Below are 27,390 nucleotides of genomic sequence, written 5' to 3'. Positions count from 1 at the left end.
TCTCCCTGCTGCCCTATATAAACACACCAGCTCTGTTTCTTAGTTACTGGAGCAGCAAGCAGATGACAAGAGCTGTGTCCTCACTCAGGTTGGGTTTCATTCATTGAACTCATCTTTACCTATTTAAGCTTTTAGGAAAAGCATCTTATTTGTTGGTGTACATAATAGACAATAATAATAATATAGAATAGACAAAAAGAAGATAAATTTATGGTATTTATAGCATGTTACATATGGAATATTTATTTGAGTCACATTGAGGAAATGTTTTTTTTTTGGCTAAAACATTTCTAGGTAACATTGTCCTGTGCTTGACATAATAATTTAAGGGAACTGCACATTCAAACCACAGTTAGACAAAAAAAATCTGATGACAATTTTATTTATTTGACAAACATCTTGGTAACATTCATCAGTAACAGGCCATGTATTTTTGTCCTTTTTAACCCAAAATTTTCTGACTAGACAGGAAAAATATGCTTTTTGATTTACCCATTTATCTTTTTGTTATGAATTTGCTGCCCTGTGAAATGAAACCCAGTGCTTGGTGGTGTGTTTATGTGGGTAGACTTCTTTGAAATAATTTCTTTTTGAAGATCTGAAACTAGTTCAAGAAAGTTGATATGACAGAAAAGTAGAGTATGTATATTTTGAAGAAAGCAACGGTATTTATTCAGTTTGTGCAATGCAGCTGGTCTTTAAACTTGCTGGGTTGTTTTTTCTACCCAAATAAAGGGTTAAGCCTGCCATTAATTTGTATATTTCTTTTTACTCATTAACTATGTACTTTCTGCTGCTTATTACATGGTAAATATATTTACAACATTTATTCACAACAAATCATCATATTCTGTTTTTATTTATGTTTTACACAACGTCCCAACTTCATCGGAATTGGGGTTGTAACAGGAGAACTAACTAGTATCTGTTAATGAATCTACTGAGTTATGATTACACTTTGTCCTGTATTGCACACCCTTGTAAAGAGTCCTTGGGCTTTCCTGCCTACCATCCACTGCTTCTGAACAACTCAGAACTGTCTTTATATTATGAACATTAATTACAGCTGCATCACCCTTCCCCTTTGTTTTGTGCAAGTATTGGCTCATGCTAATAGCATAGATATAACAGATAATGAACTTTGACATGCACAAGAAAATTCTCATTTTACTTCTTTATATGAGTAAACAAACAAGTATTTACCCTTTAGAAGTTTTCATGTTTTTTTGTCACAAAAAAACTTAATCACAGTGGATTTATTTGATATTTAACACTGATCAACATAAACTTACTCTTTAATGTCCAAGTGAAGTCAGATCTATGAAAAGTGATTTAAAATAATTAGAAATATAAAACACAAAGTAACTGATTGCATAAGTATTCACTCAAGTCAGTACTTAGTAGTTGCAACATTCAGCAGTCATATGAAAAATATAGGAAAACTTTTTTTTATTTTATTTTACTTTTACTGTTCAGCATAGAGCAGTGTAAACTCAGGATACCATCCATCCATCCATCCATCCATCCATCCATCCATCCATCCATCCATCCATCCATCCATCATCTTCCACTTCTCCGGGGTTCGGGTCACGGGGGCAGCATCCTGAGCAATGAGGCCCAGACCTCCCTTTCCCCAGCCACTTCCACTAGCTCCCTGGGAGGGATTCCGAGGCGCTCCCAGGCCAGCTGGGCGATATAGTCATGCCAGCGTGTCCTGGGTCTTCCCTGGGGTCTCCTCCCTGGTGGACTTGCCTGTGACACCTCCCATATTCTCATGTTCGCGATCTCGTTCTTTCGGTCATTACCCAAAGCTCATGACCGTAGGTGAGGGTGGAAACGTAGATCGACCAGTAAATCGAGAGCCTTGCCTTATGGCTCAGCTCTTTCTTTACCACAACAGACTGGTAAAGAGCCCGCATCACTGCTGACCCAGCACCAATCCGCCTGTCAATCTCCCGCTCCCTTGTACCATCACTCGTGAACAAGACCCTGAGATACTTAAACTCCTCCACTTCAGGCAAGAGCTCATCCCCGACCCAGAGAGGGCTCTCCACCCTTTCCCGCATGAGAACCATGGCCTCGGATTTGGAGGTACTGATCCTCATCCTGGCCGATTCACACTCGGCTGCAAACTGATCCAGTGAAAGCTGAAGTTCACGGCCTGATGTCCCCAGTAGGACCACATCATCTGCAAACAGCAGTGATTTGACCTTGAGGTCACCAAACCGGACACCCTCCATCCCCTGACTGCACCTAGAAATTCTATCCATAAAAATTATGAATAGAATCAGTGACAAAGGGCAGCCCTGACTGAGTCCAACTCTCACTGGGAACAAGTCTGACTTACTGCCGGCCATGCAAACTAAACTCCTGCTTTGTTTGTACAGGGCCTGAATGGCTCGTAGCAAAGAGCCATGTACCCCCTAGTCCCGAAGCACCTCACACAGAATACCCCGGGGAACACAGTCGAATGCCTCCTCCAAATCCACAAAGCACATGTGGACTGGTTGGGCAAACTCCCATGAACCCTCCAGAATCCTGGAGAGGGTAAAGAGTTGGTCCAGTGTTCCACGACCAGGGCAGAACCCGCAGTGCTCCTCCTGAATCCGAGGCCTTGAGGAACTCGGGACGGATCTCATCCACCCCTGGAGCCCTGCCGCCAAGGAGCTTTTTAACTACCTTAGCGACTTCGGCCTCAGTAATGGACAAGCCTATTCCCGTGTCCCCAGACTCTGTCTCCTCACTGGAGAACGTGTAGGTGGAATTGAGAAGGTCCTCAAAGTATTCCTTCCATGCCCAATGATCGCTTGGCCTGTCGATACCTGCCAGCTGCCTCTGGTGTCATACAGGCCAACCATGCCCGGTAGGACTCCTTCTTCAGCTTGACGGCATCTCTCACCTGGGGTGTCCACCACTGGGTTCAAGGATTACCGCCCCAACAGGCACCAACTACCTTGCGACCACAGCTACAGTCAGCCACTTCAACAGTGGAGGAGCGGAACATGGCCCATTCTGAGTCAATGTCCCTCACCTGCCCCGATATCTGGTCAAAGTTCTGATGGAAGTGTGAGTTGAAGATCAATCTGACAGGTTCTTCTACCAGAGGTTCCCAGCAAACCCTCACTATATGTTTGGGTTTGCCTGGTCTGACTGGCATCTTCCCCCACCACCTGATCCAACTCACCACCAGGTGGTGATCAGTTGACAGCTCAGCTCCTCTCTTTACCCGCATGTCCAATACACATGGCTGCAAGTCCGATGACATGACTACAAAGTCAATCATTGAACTGCGGCCTAGGGTGTCCTGGTGCTATGTGCACTTATGGACATCCTTGTGTTCAAACATGGTGTTCGTTATGGACAAACTGTGCTTTGCACAGAAGTCCAAAAACTGAACACCACTCGGGTTCAGATCAGAGAACCCATTCCTCCCAATCACACCCCTCCAGGTCTTACTGTCGTTGCCCACGTGAGCGTTGAAGTCCCCCAGTAGGACAATCGAGTCTCCAGGAGGAGCACTTTCAAGCACCCCTCCCAAGGACTCTAGGAAGGCTGGGTACTTTGAACTGCTGTTCGGTGCATAAGGACAGACAACAGTCAGGACCCGTTCCCCAACCCGAAGGCGTAGGGAAGCTACCCTCTCGTCCACCGGGGAAAACCCCAACATACAGGCGCTGAGTCGATGGGCTATGAGAAAGCCCACACCTGCCCGCCGCCTCTCACCATGGGCAACTCCAGAAAAGAAAAAAGTCCAGCCTCTCTCAAGGAGATTGGACCCAGAGCCCAAGCTGTGTGTTGAGGTGAGCCTGACTATATCTAGCCGGTATCTCTCAACCTCGCGCACCAACTCAGGCTCCTTCCCCGCCAGTGAGGTAACGTTCCAAGTTCCAAAAGCCAGTTTCAGCAACCGAGGATCAGAACGCCAAGGCCCACGCCTTCGGACACTGCCCGATCCACAATGCACCGAACCCCTACTACTGCCCCTCCCATCGGTGGTGGGTCGATGGGAGGGGGGACTCATGTAGCTCCTTCGGGCTGGGCCCGGCCGGGCACCATGAGTGAATGCCCGGCTACCAGACACTCGCTGACGAGCCCCTTCCCCAGGCCTGGCTCCAGGGTGGGGCCCCGGTAACCCTGTTCCGGGCAGGGTACACAAGTCCTGCTTTCTTGTTTTCATAGGGGTGATTATGGATCACACTTTGTCTGGCCTGTCACCTAGGACCAGTTTGCCATGGGAGACCCAACCAGGAGCTTTTACTCCAGACAACATAGCTCCTAGGATCATTCAAGCACACAAACCTCTCCACCACGATAAGGTGGTGATCCATGGAGAGGAACTCAGGATACTTGAATCCTATTTTTATTTCAGGATACTTGAATCCTATTTTGCCCTGTGATGGACTGGCGACCTGTCCAGGGTGTATCCTGCCTTTCGCCCGAAGACTGCTGGGATAGGCTCCAGCATCCCCCCGTGACCCTGACGGAGAAGCGGCTTAGAAAATGGATGGATGGATGGGATGGATGAATCCTATTTTTATTTTAGCAGGTTGGCAGTGCTAAGCATTGAAGATTTTACACAATCATAAATAATTCCTCTTTAATATGCGATGATGTACAGGTTAACATGTCTATACCTGAGAGGATGCATTTCACCCATGCAACACCACACTGCACAGGACTACACTGTTCTTTAGCCAGACTTATGCATTAATCTTTTGCCACACTGCCACTCACTGGTGAACAAAACAGTATGTAAAGTCAATAGTGCACAAACCCCTAAAGAACTCATTTTAATACTACTCTGGAGCATTTATGGTTCCACTTTACAGAGAATAAAATTTCTACAATCACTTAGAAACCCATATTTTTATGTTTTAAGCCTAAAATGTTGCATTATTTTATGTAGGCTATGGTGCAGGAGGCTGAGGGAAAATATGGAGGATATTTATTAAAACATGGAGGAAACTTATAAATAAGTTTAATGGACATCCCACCAGGAACAGGTGAGCTCTCTGATGAAGATAAAATCAGCAATAACATGAGAAAAATAACAACAAACTCCAAAGAGATACTGAAAAATGTATCCTGAACACAGTGCATAATTGATTCAGACCAAGATTCCAGAGTAATAATAATAATGATAATAATAATAAACATAATAACAATTATTATTATTATTATTATGTATTTGTTTAGTGTATTTCTTATACCTTAGCACACTTTGCAATCAGGTGACAGTTTCCCAGATTATGAAAATAAACGTCAGCGCTTGAGAAAGATTTGCAAGGTTCAATTTGTATTTTCCAACGAAAAATACAGAAAAAAACGGAAACATTAAGACAGCACTTGCAGAATGTGAAATGTATTCACATAATTTGGCTAGCCTACTGGACTTTTAATTGGATACAAACAGTCAAATGTATAACACAAGACTGATTTAATTTCACAGTAGAATAAGTTTCAGCAGATGTTGAACTGTCCTTGGAGTCTGTGACAGTTTTCTTCTTTGTTAAACCTTTCCAGAAGTTTTTAATTTAACTTGAAAGGTTTAGTTTAAAATGACAGCAGAATGGATTACATGAAATAGAAGATCAAACGGTTTTAGTCACTGAAGAACGTGCCAAGTTCATTCTTTCACTTTTGTTTACATTTTATCAGTTTTAGAATTTACTTTACAAATCTAAAGATAAAATGAAGCAAATAATAAATTTAAAATGGTCTTCGTTTTAGGATAATGAAGAGAGAAAGAGGATGATGTTACGTCTCAAGCTGAAATAAACACAGCGTCCATACAGTCCCAAGCGGTAGGGACAGCATTCCAAGGTGATTTAAAGCAGGACATAGAAAAAAACAACATGGCCTCCAAACCATCACAAGATCATCACTGTCCCCAAAATACTGGCTCATCACAACAATTTCAAGTGGGTGAGCTTCCAGTAATTACCAAAAGAAATGGATGCACAGAGAAGACCAACACATCAATAGTCCACAATAATGAATGTGAAGAAATGACCAGGATGGCCCCCAAAACTACTCAGAAGAAAACCCAAGCTGAAGGCCATTTATTTAATATAAAAATGGAATCCTCACAAGCAGAATTATTTAAAGAAAACTCCAGCGCAACACTTGAACCAGTGGGCAGCCATCCAGAAACTGAAGTGGCACCTAAATCATCCATTTGTAACATCCTATCCTCCAGTGAATCAACAGTCAATGTTGTGCTGTTTGGAAACAGCTCTGCAGTCTGCTTTGGAGACGAGAACATCTTATTAGGAAAAGAGCATGTTCATCCAGAGCAGGACAAGTTCCCCAGAAGAAGAGAAATATCAGGACGTGATGTTTCAGTGATTAATATACTTGACTTGTATGAAGGTGAAATGTACCTTAACCCAGTGGAGTACATCACCGGTCAGCTACTCAATGAAAATAACATCCATTCTTTCATCTTTGTTCTGCAACAGAGGCGTTTTACAGATGCTGATAAGCGAGGAATAGAATGGCTACAAAAAACATTTGGTGAAAGTGTGCTGCCTTTTGTGATGATTCTCTTCACTTATGAAAGTGAGGAGGACAGTGACACCATCATAGACGACCTGAAGAAAAATCCTGTTCTAGAGCAGCTGCTTCAGAAGTGTGGAGACAGATACCACACCTGCAGCAAGAGCATGAACAACCAATCAGAGATGAAAACACTGCTGGAGAAGATTGACCACATGGTTTCTGAGAACAACCAGCGCTGCTACACTGCAGAGATATATAATACAACGTCAACACAAAAGGGACAGCTACAAGACAGCAAGACTCAGCAAACTGGTAAGTGATTAACTTTGAGTTTTTAATGCATACATACAGAATGGCTGCCATCAGGACGTTTTGTTCTGTATGCTTGAGAAAGAGATATGTGCTGTGGAGCTGGAGCTAGGGTTCAGCAGTTGTGGCAATTTCGGGTTTGGTGGACATTATTAATTAATGGTGGCCATTAATTAATTAATTAATGTTAATTTGGTGGACATTAATCATTTCTATTAAAGTGTGAGTCAGCAAGTATTTTAATCTTTTGAACTATTTGAAAATTTAAATCAAACTTTTTTCTGTTTTCACAGGAATAACAATAGTATGTGGTAAATTTTAATGCAAAATTTTATTTGTATGTGACCTTGTATGTTCGATTTTTGTGTTGTATCAGTCTATAATTGGTTATGGTAATGGAAAATTCATTGTATCAAGCAGTATCAGAGATTGTCTACACATTTGTATTCAAATATTTGTGAATTTCTTAAGATACCAATTTGAATTAAATATGAATAACAGTCTAATGTAATACTTTTATTCTTTCATTAGGATTTCACTAAATATATTACATTTAACAAAGTGTTTCTGTCCTTCCTTTCAGAAGATGAAGCTGCAGGTGCAAATCTAACTGTAGATAACTCCAGCGAAGCAAAGACTGAAGAGCAAACCAAAATAATAGAAGGGGACAAGGTAAATATTGACTATAAGGAGTAAAAGATATCAAAAAAGGATGGAAACAAACATTATATATATATATATATATATATATATATATATATATATATATATATATATATATATATATTTTTTTTTTTTTTTTTTTCCATAACATATAACCCAAATGATAGAATGCTGCAGACCAGATTAGCTCTAAACTGGTGTCATATCTGGCACTGCTTTAATAGGTCTCTGTTGCAGCTGTAGTTCAACCCTTTGGCACCTTTATATTTAAAAGGAAATGTTACAGGCTGTTTTAACCAAAATTAGTTAAAGTGAAATCATATGCTATAAATTTATTGATGTTATTTGTAATTTGGGGATGTGCACCAATAAGTTAAGTACACTTGAGAAAAGTGAACATACTGGAAAAAAGAGACAAGCTCTGACTCTGAGAAAAATTCAGAAACAAATTATCCATCAACTGCTGCTCCACCAATTAGTAACATAAATGAGAATATGAAATCGTTCTGTTTGTAGATAAATCAGATGCTTAGTAGCTAATCTCTGCAGAACATATGTGTGTTAAATGTAATACAGTTAAAAACTTATTCACTGACGGTTCTGCAGCTCCTTCAGAAATAGCCGGTTGGTGCTCTCAGCAACACTGTCAGATTCATAAAACACAGTGTTAGATAAACCATGACGTTAAGGACAAAGAACATTATGGTGACACATTTTCTCATTTACAACCCAAATTCCAGTAAAGTTGGGATGTTGTGTAAAACATAAATAAAAACAGAATACGATGATTTGCAAATCCTTTTCAACCTACATTCAATTGAATACAAAGACAAGATATTTCATGTTCAAACGGATAAACTTTATTGTTTTTTGCAAATATTCACTCATTTTGAATTTGATGCCTGCAACACGTTCCAAAGTAGTTGGGACAGGGGCATGTTTACCACTGTGTTACATCACCTTTCCTTTTAACAACACTCAATAAGCATTTGGGAACTGAGGACACTAATTGTTGAAGCTTTGCAGAATGTGGCTTGGCATTGTCTTGCCGAAATAAGCAGGGACGTCCCTGAAAAAGACGTTGCTTGGATGGCAGCATATGCTGCTCCAAAACCTGTATGTACCTTTCAGCATTAATGGTGCCTTCACAGATGTGCAGGTTACCCATGCCATGGGCACTAACACATCCCCATACCATCAGAGATACTGGCTTTGCACTGAAAACAATCCAGACAGTCCTTTTCCTCTTTGGCCCGGAGGACACAACGTCCATGATTTCCAAAACCAATTTGAAATGTGGACTCGTCAGAACACAGGACACTTTTCCACTTTGCGTCAGTCCATCTCAGATAAGCTCAGGCCCAGAGAAGCCGGCGGCGTTTCTGGGTGTTGTTGATATATGGCTTTCGCTTTGCATGGCAGAGTTTTAACTTGCACTTGTAGATGGAGCGACGAACTGTGTTCACTGACAGTGGTTTTCTGAAGTGTTCCTGAGCCCATGTGGTAATATCCATTATAGAATGATGTCGGTTTTTAATGCAGTGCTGCCTGAGGGATCGAAGGTCACGGGCATTCAGTGTTGTTTTTCTGCCTTGCTGCTTACTTGTAGAGATTTCTCCAGATTCTCTGAATCTTTTGATGATATTATGGACTGTAGATGATGAAATCCCTAAATTCCTTGCAATTGCACATTGCATCTTAAACTGTTGGACTATTTGCTCACGCAGTTGTTCACAAAGTGGTGAACCTCACCCCATCCTTGCTTGTGAAAGACTGAGCCTTTCGGGGATGCTCCCTTTATACCCAATCACAACACTCACCTGTTTCCAAATAACCTGTTCACCTGTGGAATGTTCCACACAGGTGTTTTTTGAGCATTCCTCAACTTTTATTGCCCCTGTCACAACTTCTTTGGAATGTGTTGCAGGCATCAATTCAAAATGAGTGAATATTTGCAAAAAACAATAAAGTTTATCCGTTTGAACAATAAATATCTTGTCTTTGTAGTGTATTCAATTGAATTTAGGTTGAAAAGGATTTGCAGATCATCGTATTCTGTTTTTATTTATGTTTTACACAACGTCCCAACTTCAAACTTCATTGGAATTGGGGTTGTATATCTGCTAATTCACAAATTTGGGTTGTATAAATGAGAATATCAGCTTGTTTTACTGTTTGTGTGATGTGACACTATATTCTCTCATTTGGATGTACCCTTAGCAATTCATTACAAACTTCCCTGCAGAAATATTCCCAAGTGATCCTAGAAAAATATGTTTTAAGTATTTTGGGTATGTTTTACAAATAGAAAAAATAAATAATGTAGAACTTCTGCTCAGGAACACATAGAACCTTCTGTGTTAAATTGCCCTTGTCCCAACTTGTTTTTGGAATGTGTTGCAGGGCACAAAGGATGTATAAAGGGCAAGAATGGATGTATATTTCATCTCATTTGAAATTTTATTGCACAGGAGGAAAATCCAGAGCATGGAACAGCAGAAGACAGATCACAGCAATTTGAAGAAAAACAGAAAACAGAGCTATTCATTAAACTTAATCTTACAGGAAAATTAGAACAAAAAATTAAAATGGCAGATGTTCTCCAAATAACTAAACCCTCTTCAGAGAATGATTTAGTTCACACTTTTCTACAAAGACTGCTGCTGATGAACTACACAGCAAGATGTGGAGAAGGCAGTAAAATCAATCAAACACACTCAGACGGGAAGATTAATCAAACTCACCCAGTTGCTGAAAATGCTGATGAGAATGATGTTTATAATGATATCTTTACATTGGAAAATATAGAAGCAGTCCAGATCAGTCTTGTTCATCCTATGGATGTTCAGATGGCTCTGTTCCACTGCTCAGATCATTTCCTAAGGCAGTTGATGGTCACAAAACTATCACAGTGTCAATACGCAGTTCCTTTACTGGTCCCTAATCCCTTTACCAGAGAGATTGAGTTCCCGCTGTGGACGTTTCGCCAAATCAAGAAAAGCTGGAAAACCACTGATAAAATATCCAATGTCATTAGCAAAGAAAAAACTACAGTTACTACAGACGATGAAGGTTTAACCAAAATCACATGCAATGAAAAGGCTATTGCCACTGCAGACACTCCAATGGTGGCATTCTTCAGGCTTGGTGATGTGTCATCATCAAAATCTCAGCTGATAGACAGTGTAATCAATAAAAAACACAGTACATTCTTCCATCGGCACTGCCCTGGCAGTAACACAAACCGTCTACTGATGGATGGTGTGGTGGAGATTGGCTGGTATCTTCCATCAGGGAAAAGTATGGATCACTTCACCGATTGTGTGGCATTCTGTAATCTGCATGGTGATGCAGGAGCCCAGCAATTGGAGAAGCAATTGGAGATTCTGAGTGAAATGTCATCTGTGAATGTTGTATTTCTACCCAATCTTAATAAAAATGACAAAAGAATGGCAAAGTTGCAGAAGCTCTATAAGCTCTCCAAACCAATGATTTGTCTGCTTTCTGAGGAATCTTCCCATGTCACTCAGACGAAGGCTGGGAAATACAGAATTGGTCTTAAAGACAGAAATCAGTCAGACATATCTGGAGAACTTACAACAACAATTAGAGAACTCATCTCTAAACCTTCAGTTACTTTCAAACTTGAAAATGTAGCAAAACACTCAGGGATCCAAATGGATGAGGAACTTGAGGACTGCAAAAAAGGAAGAGAAGCAGCAAAGCACCTTACAAACTTACTAGAAGGAAAAGACTTATCCAGAAACAAAGAAATACACCTTCCCTGTCAAGGACGACTGTGGAAAAAATGGTGTCAAATGAATAAAGAACTGCACAAACCACAAGGCTACAACATAGAGCTCAAACAGAGTAAAACACAAATGGAAATGAAGAAATTGCGTGAGCAGCAGAAAGCATGTCGCCTCAGAGAATTCATGAAGATGTTTATAGAAAAACTGAATTCACAAACTACTGATGAGATGGTGTTTGTTCTTAAATGGATCACAATTTTTTTGGACAACTGCACTGCAAATATATCATCCTTTCATAATGAGTATTATGAAAAGTGATCAAAGATCTTGAACCTGAAAAAAAGTCATGACAAATCTGGGCAACTGGAGACAGAACAGGCAGAACTGGAGAAGATTTCAGAAAAAATTAATGCTGCATCCTTTGGTTTGGAGCACATCTTGAGAGAGATTGGTCAGATATATGAATCAAATACATGTGTACAAAAAAATAAAAAAGAAATAGGAAAATTTAATGTATCTTCCTTACCAAGGCTTGTAGCAGACTTGATGATATCTGGATTTCCACTGGAGCTGATGGATGGAGATACAGCTCATGTTCCTCAAATATGGGTTTCTGCTGTTCTCGATGAAGTCAGAAATAAACTGGGAGATCAGAGAGTTTTTGTCCTGTCAGTTCTAGGAATTCAGAGCTCTGGGAAATCTACCATGCTCAATGCTATGTTTGGACTCCAGTTTTCAGTCAGTGCTGGAAGATGCACAAGAGGAGCCTTCATGCAGCTGGTCAAAGTGTCAGAAGAAATGAAGGAAGAATTGAAGTTTGATTACATTCTGGTTATTGACACAGAGGGGCTTCGTGCTCCTGAACTGGCTGGAATGTCAACAAGACATCATGATAATGAATTGGCAACATTTGTCTTAGGACTTGGAAACATGACATTGATCAACATATTTGGAGAAAATCCAACAGAGATGGAAGACATCCTTCAGATTGTTGTTCAGGCCTTCCTGAGGATGAAGAAGGTCAGACTAAATCCCAGCTGCATGTTTGTGCATCAGAATGTTGGAGACATCACAGCTGGGGAGAAAAACATGGAAGGAAGGAGACGTTTGCAGGAGAAACTGGATGAAATGACAAAGCTGGCAGCTAAAGAAGAAGAATGTGATGCAGAATGTTTCAGTGATATCATTACATTTGACGTGCAGAGTGATGTGAGGTACTTTGCACAGCTCTGGGAGGGCAGCCCACCCATGGCTCCACCAAACCCATCATACAGTGAATGTGTTCAGGAGTTGAAGAATGCTATTCTCAGAAAAACATCTAAATCTCGTATAATGACACTGTCAGAATTTAAAACAAGTTTAAATGATTTATGGAATGCACTTCTTCATGAAAACTTTGTGTTTAGCTTCAGAAACACTCTGGAGATTGCAGTGTACAGGAAACTGGAAACTGAATTTGGGAAATGGACCTGGAATCTGAGAAGCACCATGTTGAGTACTGAAGACAAATTACTCAATAGAATATTGAATGGAGACCCTCAAGTAACTGAAAAAGACCTCATAGAAAATATGAAGAAGAAAAAAGAGGAAGTGATGGAATCAATGAAACAATACTTTGAAGAGGACAAGGACAAAGAAACTCTGATTCAATGGCGAAGCAGATTCACTAACAAAATTGAGGAACTTCATGATGAACTTGTCGGGGAAGCAAAAAAAAAGTTACATGAAGTTCTTCAACAAAAGGAAACTAAAGAGAAGCTGGAGAAAAGAAAGAAAGAGTATGAAAACAAGCTTTTTAATCTGAGTAAAGAACTCGCTTTGAGGCTAAAAAAGGAAGAATCAGATGAACATGCACTCAAGAAAGAATTTGACAGTGTTTGGGAAAAATGGGTCACTGAGCTCACGCAAAACACACCAATGATGAAAGACATTAATTTCTGGGAGGATGTTAGACAAATCCTGTCTGAAAGCTGTGAACTGTCTTTTTTGCAAGAGCATTTTAGTCAGAAAACCTATAAAAAACTAGGCAGTGTTGGAAATTTCACTGATTATATTATTTTGAACAAAAATGACAAGAATTTAGATGAGTGCAAACAACCAACATGTTTTCAGAAGTTTCACAATTTTGCCTCTTCACTGTATAATAGACTACATGTACGTATGACAGGCAAACAGACCGAACAACTTGAAAATGATTTATGTGCAGAAGACAACATGTCAATAAGGAAACTGGTCAATGACATTGCTGAGCAAACATCTGACTTACTCAAGGTAATAGACAGTTCACATCTGGGTTACAACATTGGCCAAGTTCAGGAAATAACAGGCTTTATCCAAAATGCTGTAAAATCATTTCAAATTGAGAACCACAGATTTGTGTTAAAGAAGGAGTTCACGCTGAATCTGTGTCTGTATGTATGCCAACATGCAGAGTCCACATTTGTCGAATGCCACAAACAATTCACAAAAACAAATGATCCAAAACATTATCTGGAGAGTCAGAAACTGCAGTACTATAAGGTCTACAGGAACTTCTGCCAAGATGCTACAACCGCAACCATATTTGGTGATCTTATCTGCAGCAAACTTGAACAACCAATCCTGCAAGCAGTCTACAATCAAACTGCTATTGATGTGGCAGCAGATATGAAAGATTCAAGCCGTGCATTTAGCAGTAACAGATCCAACTTGGAGAAGCATATCCTGAAATCCCTTGCAGAAGAGGAGGACTTTGAGAAGTACAAAGTGTACATTCACAATCCCAAACAATACTTCAGGACATTTATAGCAGATCAGGCTGCCAAATACCTCAACCGTGAAAACAAAAAGGTTCAGATCATTTTTAAAAACAAACTGAAAAATAAAAAAACAAGAATAACCAATGCAGTGCATGTAGCAACAGAGGAGGTCAAGAACAGTCATGGAAATACCAGCATGTGGCTGAAAAGCTTCTCTTCTAATCTAATAGATGAGCTGAACTTCACTGAAATATTGCGTGTTGATCAGTTGGAAGTTACAGACTTTGATTTTCTTAGTGAAATTTTAAATGAAGCTCTTTCAGAGACTGTAGAGTTACATAGTGCAGACATTAAAATGGAAGCATTCCAGAAAAGGTCAGTTGAGATTTTGACTGAACATCTGTCTCAGTGCTGCTGGGCACAGTGTCCTTTCTGTAAAGCCATCTGCACTGGAACAATGAAAGGCCATGATGGAGAGCACAGTGTTCCTTTCCATCGATCAGATGGAATCAATGGGTGGCATTACAGACATACAGAGAATCTTAGTTTTGATTTCTGTACAACTGCAGTGCAGAGTGCTAAATGTTTTCATCCTAGAGTAGACTCAGATGAGTCAGTGCCTTTCAAACAATACAGATCAGCAGGAGGAGTGTATGCTAAGTGGAACATCACCCCCGACTGCTCAGAGTTACCATATTGGAAGTGGTTTGTGTGCAAATTCCAGAAGGACCTGGAAAACCTCTATGGTAAAAAATTCCAGGGCCTGGGGGAGATTCCTGGTGAATGGAAGACGTATACTAAGGAGGATGCTATTGAGAGTTTGAACAGTTACATTTAAGTAGGAAGAAAAGATATTTGTATTATTCTTAGAAATGAAGACAATCACAGTAAAATATCTGTGCAATATCAGCAATAGTAATCAAAAGACAAATAAGTAGACAATGAAAACATATAAATAAGGACTTCTTGAACTTTTAATCAGTTGCATTGCATTTTTTTTTCTCTCAGTTTTACGTTTGTATGAAAAGTTAATGATTTTCATGATTCTGCAGGTAAGGACCCTTAATAAGATTTAATTTAGTCCAAATGTTATTCTAGAATCAATTTAACTTGTTTTCCTATTCATGTCTCTTTTTAGGTAACATTACTTTGTGCATTTTGTTGTTAAACTACACTGTCACTATAAATGTAAATTCTGTACCATGTATTCCAATTAGTTTCAAACATCATAAGCATGGCATAGTCTCTGTTAAATGATACAATGTCTAGAAAAATTTACAGTTTTTAACTTCAACAACTGTATGCTTAATAATCACTGAGTGTCAATATTCAATATTCTATAAGTTATTCTGTTTAATGAAGTATGATTCACAATGGTGTAACAAATATTTCTTAATAAAGTGAATCTATGTTTATTTCTGTTGTTCCCTTGCATAACTAATACATTTGCAATGTAGTAGATTGCACATATAATTGGTGGGCATTATTTACATGATTTGCAAAAACAGCAAACTAGAAAACTACTATTTTGTCCTGATCTGTGACTATGAACATACTTACTGTGGGATATTTTCTTACATTCCTAACCTTTAAGCTACTTCTTAAATTAGAATTCTTTTAATTTCTGGTTTTATGCATTGAGCTGTTTTGTTTTCTCCTGTCTTTCAAATGACTCACATTTCAGTGAGTGAGTGGGTATGATCAGTGGAGGAAGGCATTATAGGAAATATGAAATGATCATTTTTAACTGAAAACTCTACAAATCAGGGTGGACACTGAAAATACAATGACAGCAGCTATAGTGCAAAAAGCACACCTGATTAATACAAAGTATGAGACTGCTTTACCACAGAATGTAGTAAGTTATCGTTTACAACATCTCCTAACTACTGGGCAATAATGTAATTTTTTAATAATAATTTGTGGAGTTGTGTAAAGGAGGCTGTAACATACTATGATATATTAACAGATAGCCTAGCATATAGAAGCATAGCAGTCACTCAAGTAGCAACCAGAACAGCAATGGAATACAGTATTTAGTTGATACAATAATTCTAGCAGCTAACAATATTAAAGTGAAATGTGCAAAAATGCAAAGTCAGATACTGCTGAGGAAATAAAATGTGCAAAACGCAAGTAGTCAGATCTACAAGTTATTGGGGCCTGACTGTGGTAAGCAAAAGTTACGGTGGTTTCCATGTACTCGCGTTGGAAAGAACATGAAACTCAAACTACTAAAACAGAAATAGCACCATTTGTTGGACCCAGCGAGGCTGCTGCCGCCATCAAGTTTCAGTGAACCAAAATGTTAAGGTATTCTTTTGTATGCATTTTATTCGGCTATTCTAGGACACAGTACAATAATTCTGTAGTTCCACTGGATTATCGTATGTGGATATACTATTAAAAGAGTGTTCTTGGAGTGAGATCACTGAAGAACCGCTATGAGTTTCTTAAAAAAAGATTGTAAAAGATTTGTGCATGTGAAAAAAGCTTTCAAAGCTTTAAAGAATTTCACATAATGTAGAAGTTCCTCACTAATTTAAGGTTTTCTTCTAGAATCTTTAGTTTATATGGAAGTTCTTCAGTCACATATGTCATTTCTAAAAATAGTTCTCTAAAGAACCGTCCATTGAAAGGTCATTAAGGGGAACCAAAAGTGGTTCTTTAATAGTATTGAGTAGATAACTTTCTATTTTAAAAAAAAAAAAATAGAGAGAGAGAGAGAGCGAGAGAGAGAGAGAGCAGTCTGGTTGTTATCTGCATGCCTCTTCTTTTAATCTGACTATCTGTCCTGTTTGTAGGTCTGTCTGTCTGCTCCAAAATCCAATAACATGAAGACAAAAAGCTACCAAATAAACCAGACAACCGTCTCCTACAGCTTTCAGTAAATGAACTGTTTGGCATGACTACTCAACAAATAAAGGCTGGTAATTAAAATGCATTGAATGAAGAACTCTGCTAAGTTAGGATACAGTCATACAGAGAACGTTTGGGGAATTTAAAGACCTCTTGGTGTAATTGGATGGAATATCTAGAAGCACTTTTTATAATATCATTTGTGCTTTGGATAACAGAAAGAAGTTGGTGAAGTTTAGGGTAAGCCATCTGCTGTAACAGTGACAGAATAAATAGTGAAGTGTAGCTCACTGTCAGCACCTGCACCTTACAGTTTGGGAAGAAATACCAAAGAAGAATTAGACACTTAAGTTCTGATAAAAATGATATTGAGTTGAAAAGCTCATGTTCACTAGAGCACATACACTAAAAAAATCAGTAAATTAATCAATCAATACACTGAGAAAGGTAAACATGAACAATCAAGAAGCTACTCAGATACTGTAGAAATAAGGTCCTGACCTTTATGTAAAGTGTTTAGTGCCTCATCTCACTTGATTTGGAAGACCAAAGAACTGGTGGTGGATTTCCGCAGGCGCCCACATCCCCCTCCAGCAGTGAACATCCAGGGAACGGACATTGAAAGAGTGGACTCTTATAGGTACCTGGATGTGCACCTTAACTATAAACTGGACTGGTCAGACAACACTGCTGCACTTTACAGGACAGGACAGAGCAGACTCATTTGGAGTGCAGAGTCCACTCCTGAGGACCTCTTTTGACACAGTGGTGGCATCAGCTGTGTCCCAGGTGCACTCTAAAAAAGGGTCTTCAAGGAGTTTTTAGTAAAGACAATGGTTCTTTATAAAAAAATACTCTCAAAAAAGCATTTGCATCCTTAAAGGGTTCTTTGCATCATTAACTGTCTGTGAGCTCATCTGGTCTGTTTAGTATGTTACATGTCATACATGTGATCACTCACCAAGACAAATGTGTTGTATGTGCAACATACTTGGTGACATGAAGTGATAAAGATTCTGATTGTGTCTCCAAAAAATGCAGTTTTGCAATATGGTCATATATGTGACTGAAATGGCCTTCCTTCTGGAATTCTAGCAGGAATATTTGACCTATCTATTTTCCACCTGTGTTCCTGCCTGTGTTCCTGCCCACCACCCACACATCACCTGCTCTATGGGGTCCTGACCCCCACAGAGATGGACTAGTCTGCAACTGTAGAACCACAAAGTGTTCCTATATAAGAGGACCTGATTAAATGGAAAATGAGCAAGTAGAATAGTATCAAGGAAGATAGCTATAAATAATAAAGTGGCCAACAAGTGTACATCAAAGTACAGTAGTGTACTGCACATTTCAGTCTAGTTTGTATTTTTCATTAACACCTGTTGATTGGTATATGGTAGCTGATTATTTACCCATGTACTGACTATTCCATCCATTTTGTCTGTGTTGTGCACAAGTACTCTATATTTAAGACAAATAAAGCAATCATTCCCAAATATTTTCTAGTGTTGTCATTGAAATTCATACATACATACATTCAGATGAAATCAGGTGAGCTTTAAGAATTGGTGAATTCCCAAGCATGATACAGTACATACTGGCTTAATACGTTATATTAAATTTGGGGCAGACTATTGATTGTTAAACTATTTACCTATGCTGCACTGTCACATTGATGATTGGGTGAATTTGTTTACTTTTTATAGTTGTTTACTTTCTCCGTTGCTAGTTCTAAATAAGTAAGTGCTAAATGCTAGTTCTAAATAAATGTGAATGTTAGGCTACAAATGCTTTGAGCAAAAGCTGTGCTTTGACTGAGGCACCTGTGGTTAATAACTAGAGGTTTGGCAAAAACTATCTGAAGTGAATGAAGTGAGGTATATATTGCTAGCTGGCCAGGGGAGTGTTAATATGGTGTAACCAGATGTGAGCCTAGTATTTGGAGTCAAATTCAGTCTACATTCAAACCAAAGTCTTGGCCAATGAGGTTTAAGATTTAAGTTTCAAAGTTGAAAGGCAAGATATTGAATCAACTTTGTGATATCAATGTTGATTCAAACAATATCCAGCGATGATTCAACCTTGACCCACAACATTGATTCAATGGTGAATAAGCGTTTAAATATCTGCTGAAACCGCTACACAGTTTCTGAATCCTGATTTGAATAAAAGCAACTTGCACTTGCATCCCACCTCATGTGTTACAGGGGTGTTGTAACTATTGTTGTTGCAGTGGCAATATGTGAATACTGGGTTGTGGCGAGGGGTGAAGGGGAACTGGTTCTGGTGGGAACAGTCACTGACCCATAGTCTAGCTACATACTGAATTAAGGTCTTGTATTTTTTTTTATTTGGTTCAATTGGTTTCACTCAGCAGTTGCTTAATTATACCAAATTACACATGAATGTTTTAGTCAGAAGGTTTGCAGGGATTCAAGCACTGTTACACTTAAGTTTGATTCCATTTCAGCCAAAAAACTTAGTTTGCATGTGTAGCATGCCCTGTGCCTAGCCAACCTGTTAAAACTTGTAAATGCACAGCTTAAGGGTTTCCAAGCACACACAATACGCTCAGCCAATGTCTAATATACTTGTACAGTTCAGTGTAAAACCCATATGTATTCACTGGCACCTAGCACAGCATGTTTGGTGATTGGCAGTTAAGCTTATGAGATGAGGATGTTTAGAAAACACTATCAATGAAAACAGTAATATTTCCAAACAAAGTCAACATAATTAAACAGGATAATTAGCAGTATAATTCTGGGCAAGACTGCTTCATTCTGAAATATCCGTCCGTGAAGGCCTGCAAGCACTGAAATGTTCAATGATGTATTCGGGTGGACTAGTGGACCCAACCCATGCCATGAGAACACACCCCACACCAATATATAACCAACATAACTTCAGAAATGGTATGTCCCATCTGTCTGGCACCCAGCCCAGTTCAAACTCGATAATTCACGTTGCTTCGCCATGGGCACGCTGGCCACGCTGGGTGTTTTGCATAGGACCATTGCGAATTATTGTATCCACTGCGTGATCTACTGAGCGTTCATTCCATTGTATGTTTCTCTTGTGTGACCTTTGCCTTTCGTTTCTTGACTTAGCCCTTTTTGCTCTGCCCTTCGGATTATTCGCCCTGGTCAATGATTCAGATTTTTTACCTTTTGCCTGTTTTCCCAACTATGTTTTTGCCTTTCCCTTTTTGGACATTTTCTGTTTTTCTCTTGTGCTTTCTGGAATTGACCCATGCTTGTTTTCTGATGATGACTTTGGATTGTGATTTTATCAGTAAAGCCTCCTTTGTGTTTTACATCTGCGAGCATCTGTATCTGCTTAGCACGTTACAGTATGTATGTATATGTACAGGAGCGTGTATGTGTGTGTCTGTCTATGTATGTATGTGTGTGTGTGTGTATATATATATATATATATATATATTTCACAAAGTCATGACCTGACATCTTGGGCAGCAGGGACTAATTACGGGAAAAAATACTAGCTGTACTGCCCACATGCAAATTTGAACCCTAATCTACAGGCTGTTTTACATTCTCAGACTAAATTTTAAAAATCACACAAATATTTTAACATACATTACACGTGTTAGTAATTCTCTAAACATACTACATATAAGCATACACCCAAAGCAACATAGCCAAGGAGGAAAGACAACACAGAGGCGGAAGTGAAATTAGAGAAACAGCATGCCTGATACGCAAAAGGAGCTTAGAGCCAAGACAGTCCTCAGCATATCTCACCAGATGCTAATGGTAACAGAATAAACCACATTTTAACATGTTGATTCAAATCAAGATCCCATTTGAATACATCGTTAAAACATACCCCTAACCAAACTATCTGTGTAATGTGGAATATATCACACTTTAAATACAACAGATTTTATTTATTTTGATATGCCTCTTGTGATACCAGGTGGAAGTCCCAGGAGACTTAAACACAGGTCATTTATTTAATGCTTGGGATTTATGTTCTTTCAATGATAGCATTTTAAGAATGTCTTTAAAATGAGTCAACTGAATTCATATCAATTTGTTTTTATTTACTTAACTCCCTCCACCAGAGGGAGTGCTCAAGCGCTCCTATAGAACCTAAGCTGACCCATGAGCTCTGTTCTTAAAAAGATCTTGAAGAATGGCCATGTGATAATAGTTTAGTACATAATAGTAATAAAGTTGTGATTTTGTTTTTGATGCAATGCTTTGACAAATCTTGTCCTTATTCTTTACAGCTATTTTTACCTTTTGAAAAACTTTAAAAAAAAATTTTGCCCTAACTGAAGAATCACTTTAAATGTTAGTTTTAACATCAGAAATCAGCCTAATTAAATGGCAGTAGTACATTTATCCAGTCTAATAAAGAATGAATTAATGAAAACTGTTTTTGGAAAAACAAATAGAAATGGAAAGAATGTTTTTTCTGCATGTTTGTGGTGTTTTTGTAATTTACTGGAGCTTTGTACTCATTTTAAACTGTGATAAAAGATGAAACACTGATTGCGTTCTATGTTTGTTTTTCTGCAGGTCTGAGGGCCGTACTCTGTGACTTTGGCCAAATTTCTGATGTGGGTATTTAATACTCAGTGACACACCTGAGTTCAACTATTTTAGTGTCACGCAGAGACACTAACATTCCTTTATAACATTTACCCTTGTGTGGTGTTGATGTTTTTGTTACTCAGTGGTCTGGTGGATCCACTGCATTATTGTTTTTTACAATGCAACCATAACAATTTATGTAAAAATATCAGATGTTTAAAATATAATAAGCCTCCAGCGTAATGTTCTCCTTTAGCAGCCAGTCAGCAGCCTGTCCATGTTGTCCATCCTCACACACATACACACTCACACATATACAAACACACACACATACACACTAACAGCAGGCCATATAGGAAGAGAACAGAGTGAAGGACACAGCACCTCCACACTTTTATTCCCTGCAGGTTCACCCCAACACTACAAATGTGTGCAAAAAATGTGTTATTTTATATTTTCTTCAAAGAAAATGAGCAAAGGCCAAGGAATCTGAGGTTGAAATTGCGTAGTTTTCTTTTGGTAAACATTAAAAAATAGGTCCTACAGACCCCAACACTACCCAGGCATTAAGTATTATATTAAGTATTAAGTAAACAAAATTCTGGATGTAAGCTTCCACTGCTGCAGCTGTACATATAATGTTACATATGAATGGGTAATTAACAGGACTGTAATGGAACACTGTTATTCAGTAAAGTAACATATATAGGGTCATGGTTCATTCTGTACTATGAACATTTTTATTTACTATAATGTATCAAAGTTGTTTAAATGTTAAGCATAAACCAAACACTTTAAAGCCCCAACTGAGGAATATTTGAAGAATTTAGCACATGAATGTGAATGACACAATTAAAAAAAAAACTCCACAAAAAGCCTCCAAACTGAAAATTTACTTCACTTCACTGTAAAAATTTTTATTTTATTTTATTTTATTTATTTTATTTTAATGTTATTTATGTTGTTGATTCCTTTTTTGAAATTAGAAAAGATTGGATAATCTACATTGCCTGTTTATTTCTTACCCTGTTTATAACTGGTCACTTCATGCGTCTTGAGTATCAGGATTTGCAAAATTTGTAAATGCACCCAAGACCCTTTTAAAACGGATACAAATCCAAGCATTCAAGCCAGGTCAGGAGGTGGTCTGAGACCCATTTGAGCCGCGTTATAACAGTGTAAATGCATCCCTCTCCAAGACACATTCCCTAACCTACATCACCGGCTATGTGATCTGTGTCTGTGATGAAGATAATCATGGAGGACACACATGGTTCCCCTAAGTTTAAAGAAGGTAGCAGCCATATTTAGCATAGCACAGCAAGAAGCTGAGCAGATAAACAGCAGGCCGATTAACATATTCCATCCCACACAGCAACTGGATTTCAGTCTGACCAACTGGAGATGCATTTGAGTGGAAATTCATGTAGCTAAAATATTATGAAGGTACAATCCAGACACAAGTCACCTGAAGTAACCAGGTATAAACAGGGTCTACGTCAGGGTCAACCTCTTAAAAGGCCAGGGCCAGTGGGTCCAAAGTTTTATTACACAGTTCTGTAACGTAAGAATAGCTTCACCAGCTTGCATTGCAGTTACTGATTAATAAGACTTGGTATGTAATACGCCTGGGAGATTAAAAGGTTAAACTCCTAGTCATTTGTGGTTGATGCAGTGAATCACATGGTATTCAGAAGAAGAAGGCAGCTAAGAAAAAGTGGGATAACCAGAGAGATGAAGGAAGTAGGCAGGAGTGCTGTGAGGCTAGTCGCATAGCGAAGAGAATGGTGGCAAAGGCAAAGGCTCAGGCCTATGATGAGCTGTATGAGAGGCTGGACAGTAAAGAAGCAGTAAAGGACTTGTATCGCTTGGCTAAACAGAGATATAGAGCTGGAAAGGATGTACAGCAGGTTAGGCTGATAAAGGATAGAGAGGGAAATGTACTAGTGAGTGAACAGAGAGTGTTGAGTAGATGGAAGGAGTTCTTTGATGTATGAGGATAGTGAGACAGTGGTGAGGTGTGCAGTTGGAGTGACAAATGGTTTCAAAGTGAAGGTAGGGTTACATCAGGGATCAGCTTTGAGGCCTTTCTTGTTTGCAATGGTGATGGACAGGTTGACAGATGAGGTCAGGCAGGAGGCTCCATGGACCATGATGTTTGCAGATGACATTGTAATCTGTGGTGAGAGTAGAGAGCAGGTGGAAGAGAATCTGGAGAGGTGGAGGTTTGCATTGGAGAGGAGAGGAATGAAGGTCAGTAGAGATAAGACGGAATACATGTGTGTGAATGAGAGGGCGGCAGGTGGAAAGGTGTAGATGCAAGGAGTAGAGGTTGTAAAGATGGATGACTTCAAATATCTTGGGTCAACCATCCAGAGCAATGGACAGTGCAAAAAAGAGGTGAGGAAGAGTGTGCAGGCAGGATGGAGTGGGTGGAGACTGATGTCAGGGCTGATGTGTGACGGAAGGATAGCAGCAAGAGTGAAAGGGAAGGTTTACAAGACAGTAGTGCGTCCTACTATGATGTATGGTTTGGAGACTGTGGCTCTGTCTAAAAGACAGGAGGCTGAGCTGTAGGTGGCGGAGATGAAGATGCTGAGATTTTCGTTGGGAGTGACAAGGCTGGACAACATTAGAAATGAGCAGATCAGAGGGACAGTGAAGGTGGAGCTGTTTGGAGATAAAGCCAGAGAGGCCAGGTTGAGATGGTTTGGACATGTGTTGAGGAGGAATAGTGGATATATTGGGCAAAGAATGTTGGAGATGGAGCTGCCGGGTAGAAGGAGAAGAGGTAGACCTCAGAGAAGGTTTAGGGATATAGTGAAGGTGGACATGGAGATGGTTGGTGTGAAAGTAGAGGAGGCAATGGATAGGGCAAGATGGAAGCAGATGATCCGCTGAGGTGACCCCTAAAGGGAGCAGCTGAAAGAAGAAGAAAAAGAAGAAGAAGAAGAAGAAGAATCAATGTCTGAAATTCCAAAAACTAAAAGGTAAACTTACAGTTAATTAAAGCTGCACTATGTACAATATTTTTATGAACACTGCATAAAGTAGCATTACTAAGTTGGGAAGGAAAATTCTTCTGATTTTCTTTTGTAAAACAGAGCATCAGGTTGGTTTTGGTGGGGATTTCTTAGAGCATGTCATACATGCAAAAAGTATATCAGTTTACATATTAAACAGGGTAACAACAACACTTTAATGTCTGAGCAAACAGAAACCCCAGTAAGAGATTTGGGACATTTAGCACTGTAGAATGTGGCTACAAATTGAGGTTTTTGATTTGATTTTTTTGACAAACTAAACATATGGCAACCCAAAAATTACAGAACAATTTTAAGTCATTTTTAGCATATGAATGTAAAAATTATTTATGTAAATAAATATAGCTGTTGATGTATGCTTTTTTAAACCATTTTAAACAGTGATTTGAAAACAACCATTCTTTGTACACAAAGTTTTATCGTGTCAGTAATGTAATGGCTGCAAAGACTTGTTTGAAAGTACATTATTCTATGATAAACATTTATGCAAGTTATTAGTTTTTCAACTGTTCCAAAATGTTCAAACTAATTAACAGTACTGATGCGCATTCAGCCAAAACTGGCCAAAATTAACATGAGGCTGGAGATGTCAGTGGTATAAAGATACTTAAACTGTGACACTTCACTGCCTTCTCAGTCATGCACTCTACAGCATGTTCATGGCAATGATTGTTTATGAACAAATAATATATATACTTACTTCCAAATATTAGCAAAACCGACACATTTACAGTCCTGCAAAACCATACAAGCAGACATTATCTGAATTGTCTATATATTTTATCCATCTTCCCATGATGAAATGTAACAAAAACCTGAGAAGCTAGATAGCTGTTGATTTTAGTATTCGAATAACATTACTGGCACCATAAATAGTCTGTCAAGTGCTCTAGCACCTGTACATGTCCCTAGTCTACATTAGCTAACCTAGCTAACCTTTCATGAGCAGATACAGTTGCCAAATGGTGGATAGCTTTGTATTTTAAAATATATGCATAGCTATTGGGCATTTGTGTGCTAAAAACGGTTAAAACGTTATATCGCTAACATTAGCTTAGCAACATCGCTAGCCAGGTAGCCAATGAACCATTATGTAGCTATGCCACTAGACTAACATTAGTTAGCTAGCTGGCAAAAACATGACTTACTGTAGTCTCTGTTTGTTGGACCAAAAACTCAGATTTTTAAACAAGTACTGCTAAATAACGATACATATACAATATCTCATGTTTTTTGGTACTTGTACTTTGACTTCCTGCCGTATTTTTCACCAGCTTTGTTTGTTGACTGCTTTGCCAGGAGGACATGAACTTAAACTGGCCATTCTCAGCAGTTTTCGATCAACCATTTGAATTCCCTGGTGCTGTTAATGGCCATTCGGTATCATAAGAGCCTTTTTTCTATTCTTTGATTGGAAAATAATGGATGACAACAAAAGGCTACTTCACAGATCTGTCTTATGTCTTGGAACTCCGACCAGGGCACATGGTCTTCTAAAGAAACAGCTTATGAAATGAAAGTTTTGCTTTATTGTTGCTGCTCTGTAATATTTACAAGATTGTCAGTTTAAATTAATATTTACACTCACGCAGCGTTCAATATGATCCCTAGAGCAGTGGTTCAAGTATGCCTTTGGAAAGTCACTGCTGCATATTTTAGTGTTTTCTCAGTTCTCTATTTGTATTTTCATGTTTATTAATATCTCATTCATGATTACTCTGTGTATATTCTTCCATCTTGTTGCTGGTCATCCTGCTACTCTTAATTTAATCTGTTCCAAGCATAATTGTCCAAAATAAGAGCGCTTCAGTTTGGTTATCCGGGCTTCCAATGAAAAAAGATTATTTATTTGATCAAGGACACTGCAAAATTTCAGGTTCATACAAATAAAACATGAATGCATGTATGTGTTAGATGTACAGCTACTAAGGTGAATAAAATGGCCCAGGTAAAATAATTCACAACAACAAAACTGAAAAGGCTCTTAGTCCTAGATGAGAAATGGCTGAGTTCATATTGAAACTCTGTCTCTACTACTTCTGTCATTGTAATAGTATGTTGGCAAAACTGAGCAAATGTGAGACTTTATTGAGATCTGTGTGAAAACTCAAGATGAGACACGTGAGATTACCAAGATTTGAATCTCAGGAGACATATTTTAGCAGCAGGAGACTTATACTAAAGTCTCCTTTGCCTTTCCATCTGATCTCATTGTTGTCTAGGAGAAACTACAGAAAAGTGAAGATCTCTTTTTTGATTTTCTTTCCTCTGTGAAAAAAAACTAAATGCAGTGATTTGTAAATCATTTAAACCCTATATTTCATTGAAAAAAGTACAATTACAACATATCAAAAGTTGAAACTGAGAAACATTCATTGTTTTTTTGAAAAATATTTGCCCATTTTGAATCTGATGCCAACAACACGTTCAAAAAAGTTGGCATGGGGCAACAAAAGGCTGCTAAAGCTGTGTAATGCTAAAACAATATCTGGTGGTTAATTGGCAACAGATCAGTAACATGATTGGGTATAAAAGAGCATTTCAGAAGTAAAGATGGGTGGGGTTCACCACTTTGTGAAAGACTGCACAAGCAAATAGTGCAAAAATTCAAGAATAATGTTTCTCATTGTAAAATAACAAAGAACTTTTGCTTTTTATCATCTACGGTACATAATAACATTAATAGATTCAGAGAATCTGGAGAAATCTCAGGGCCAAAAAACACTATTTGCTGGCTGTGATTTTTGGGTCCTCAGATGGCACTGCATTGAAAACAGACATGATTCTGTAGTGCTATAGAGCTCACTGCATAGGCTCAGGAACACTTCTGAAAACCACTGTCTTTGAACACATTTTGTCGCTGCATCCATAAATGCAAGTTAACCCTCTAAAACTCAAAGAAGAAACTACATAAACAGGATCCAGAAACACTGCAACCTTTAAAATGGACTGAGGGGAA

General features: G+C 38.8%; 1 protein-coding gene across 1 annotated transcript; it reads left to right on the top strand.

The window, feature by feature from the left end:
• The first annotated feature begins 64 nt into the window (after positions 1-64).
• Positions 65-15,052, top strand: LOC119263842 (interferon-induced very large GTPase 1-like). The gene is given in 4 exon segments (XM_037540383.1): positions 65-88; positions 5,731-6,813; positions 7,394-7,482; positions 9,945-15,052. Coding segments are annotated over 3 exon segments (5,904 nt in total). The 5' UTR covers positions 65-88; positions 5,731-5,855; the 3' UTR covers positions 14,802-15,052.
• Positions 15,053-27,390: the final 12,338 nt, after the last annotated feature.

This window comes from Pygocentrus nattereri, chromosome 1, assembly GCF_015220715.1.
Source record: "Pygocentrus nattereri isolate fPygNat1 chromosome 1, fPygNat1.pri, whole genome shotgun sequence".
NCBI classification, from domain to species: domain Eukaryota; kingdom Metazoa; phylum Chordata; class Actinopteri; order Characiformes; family Serrasalmidae; genus Pygocentrus; species Pygocentrus nattereri.
Note: the sequence above shows the minus strand (reverse complement) of the source record. Positions and strands in the feature narration are given on the sequence as shown.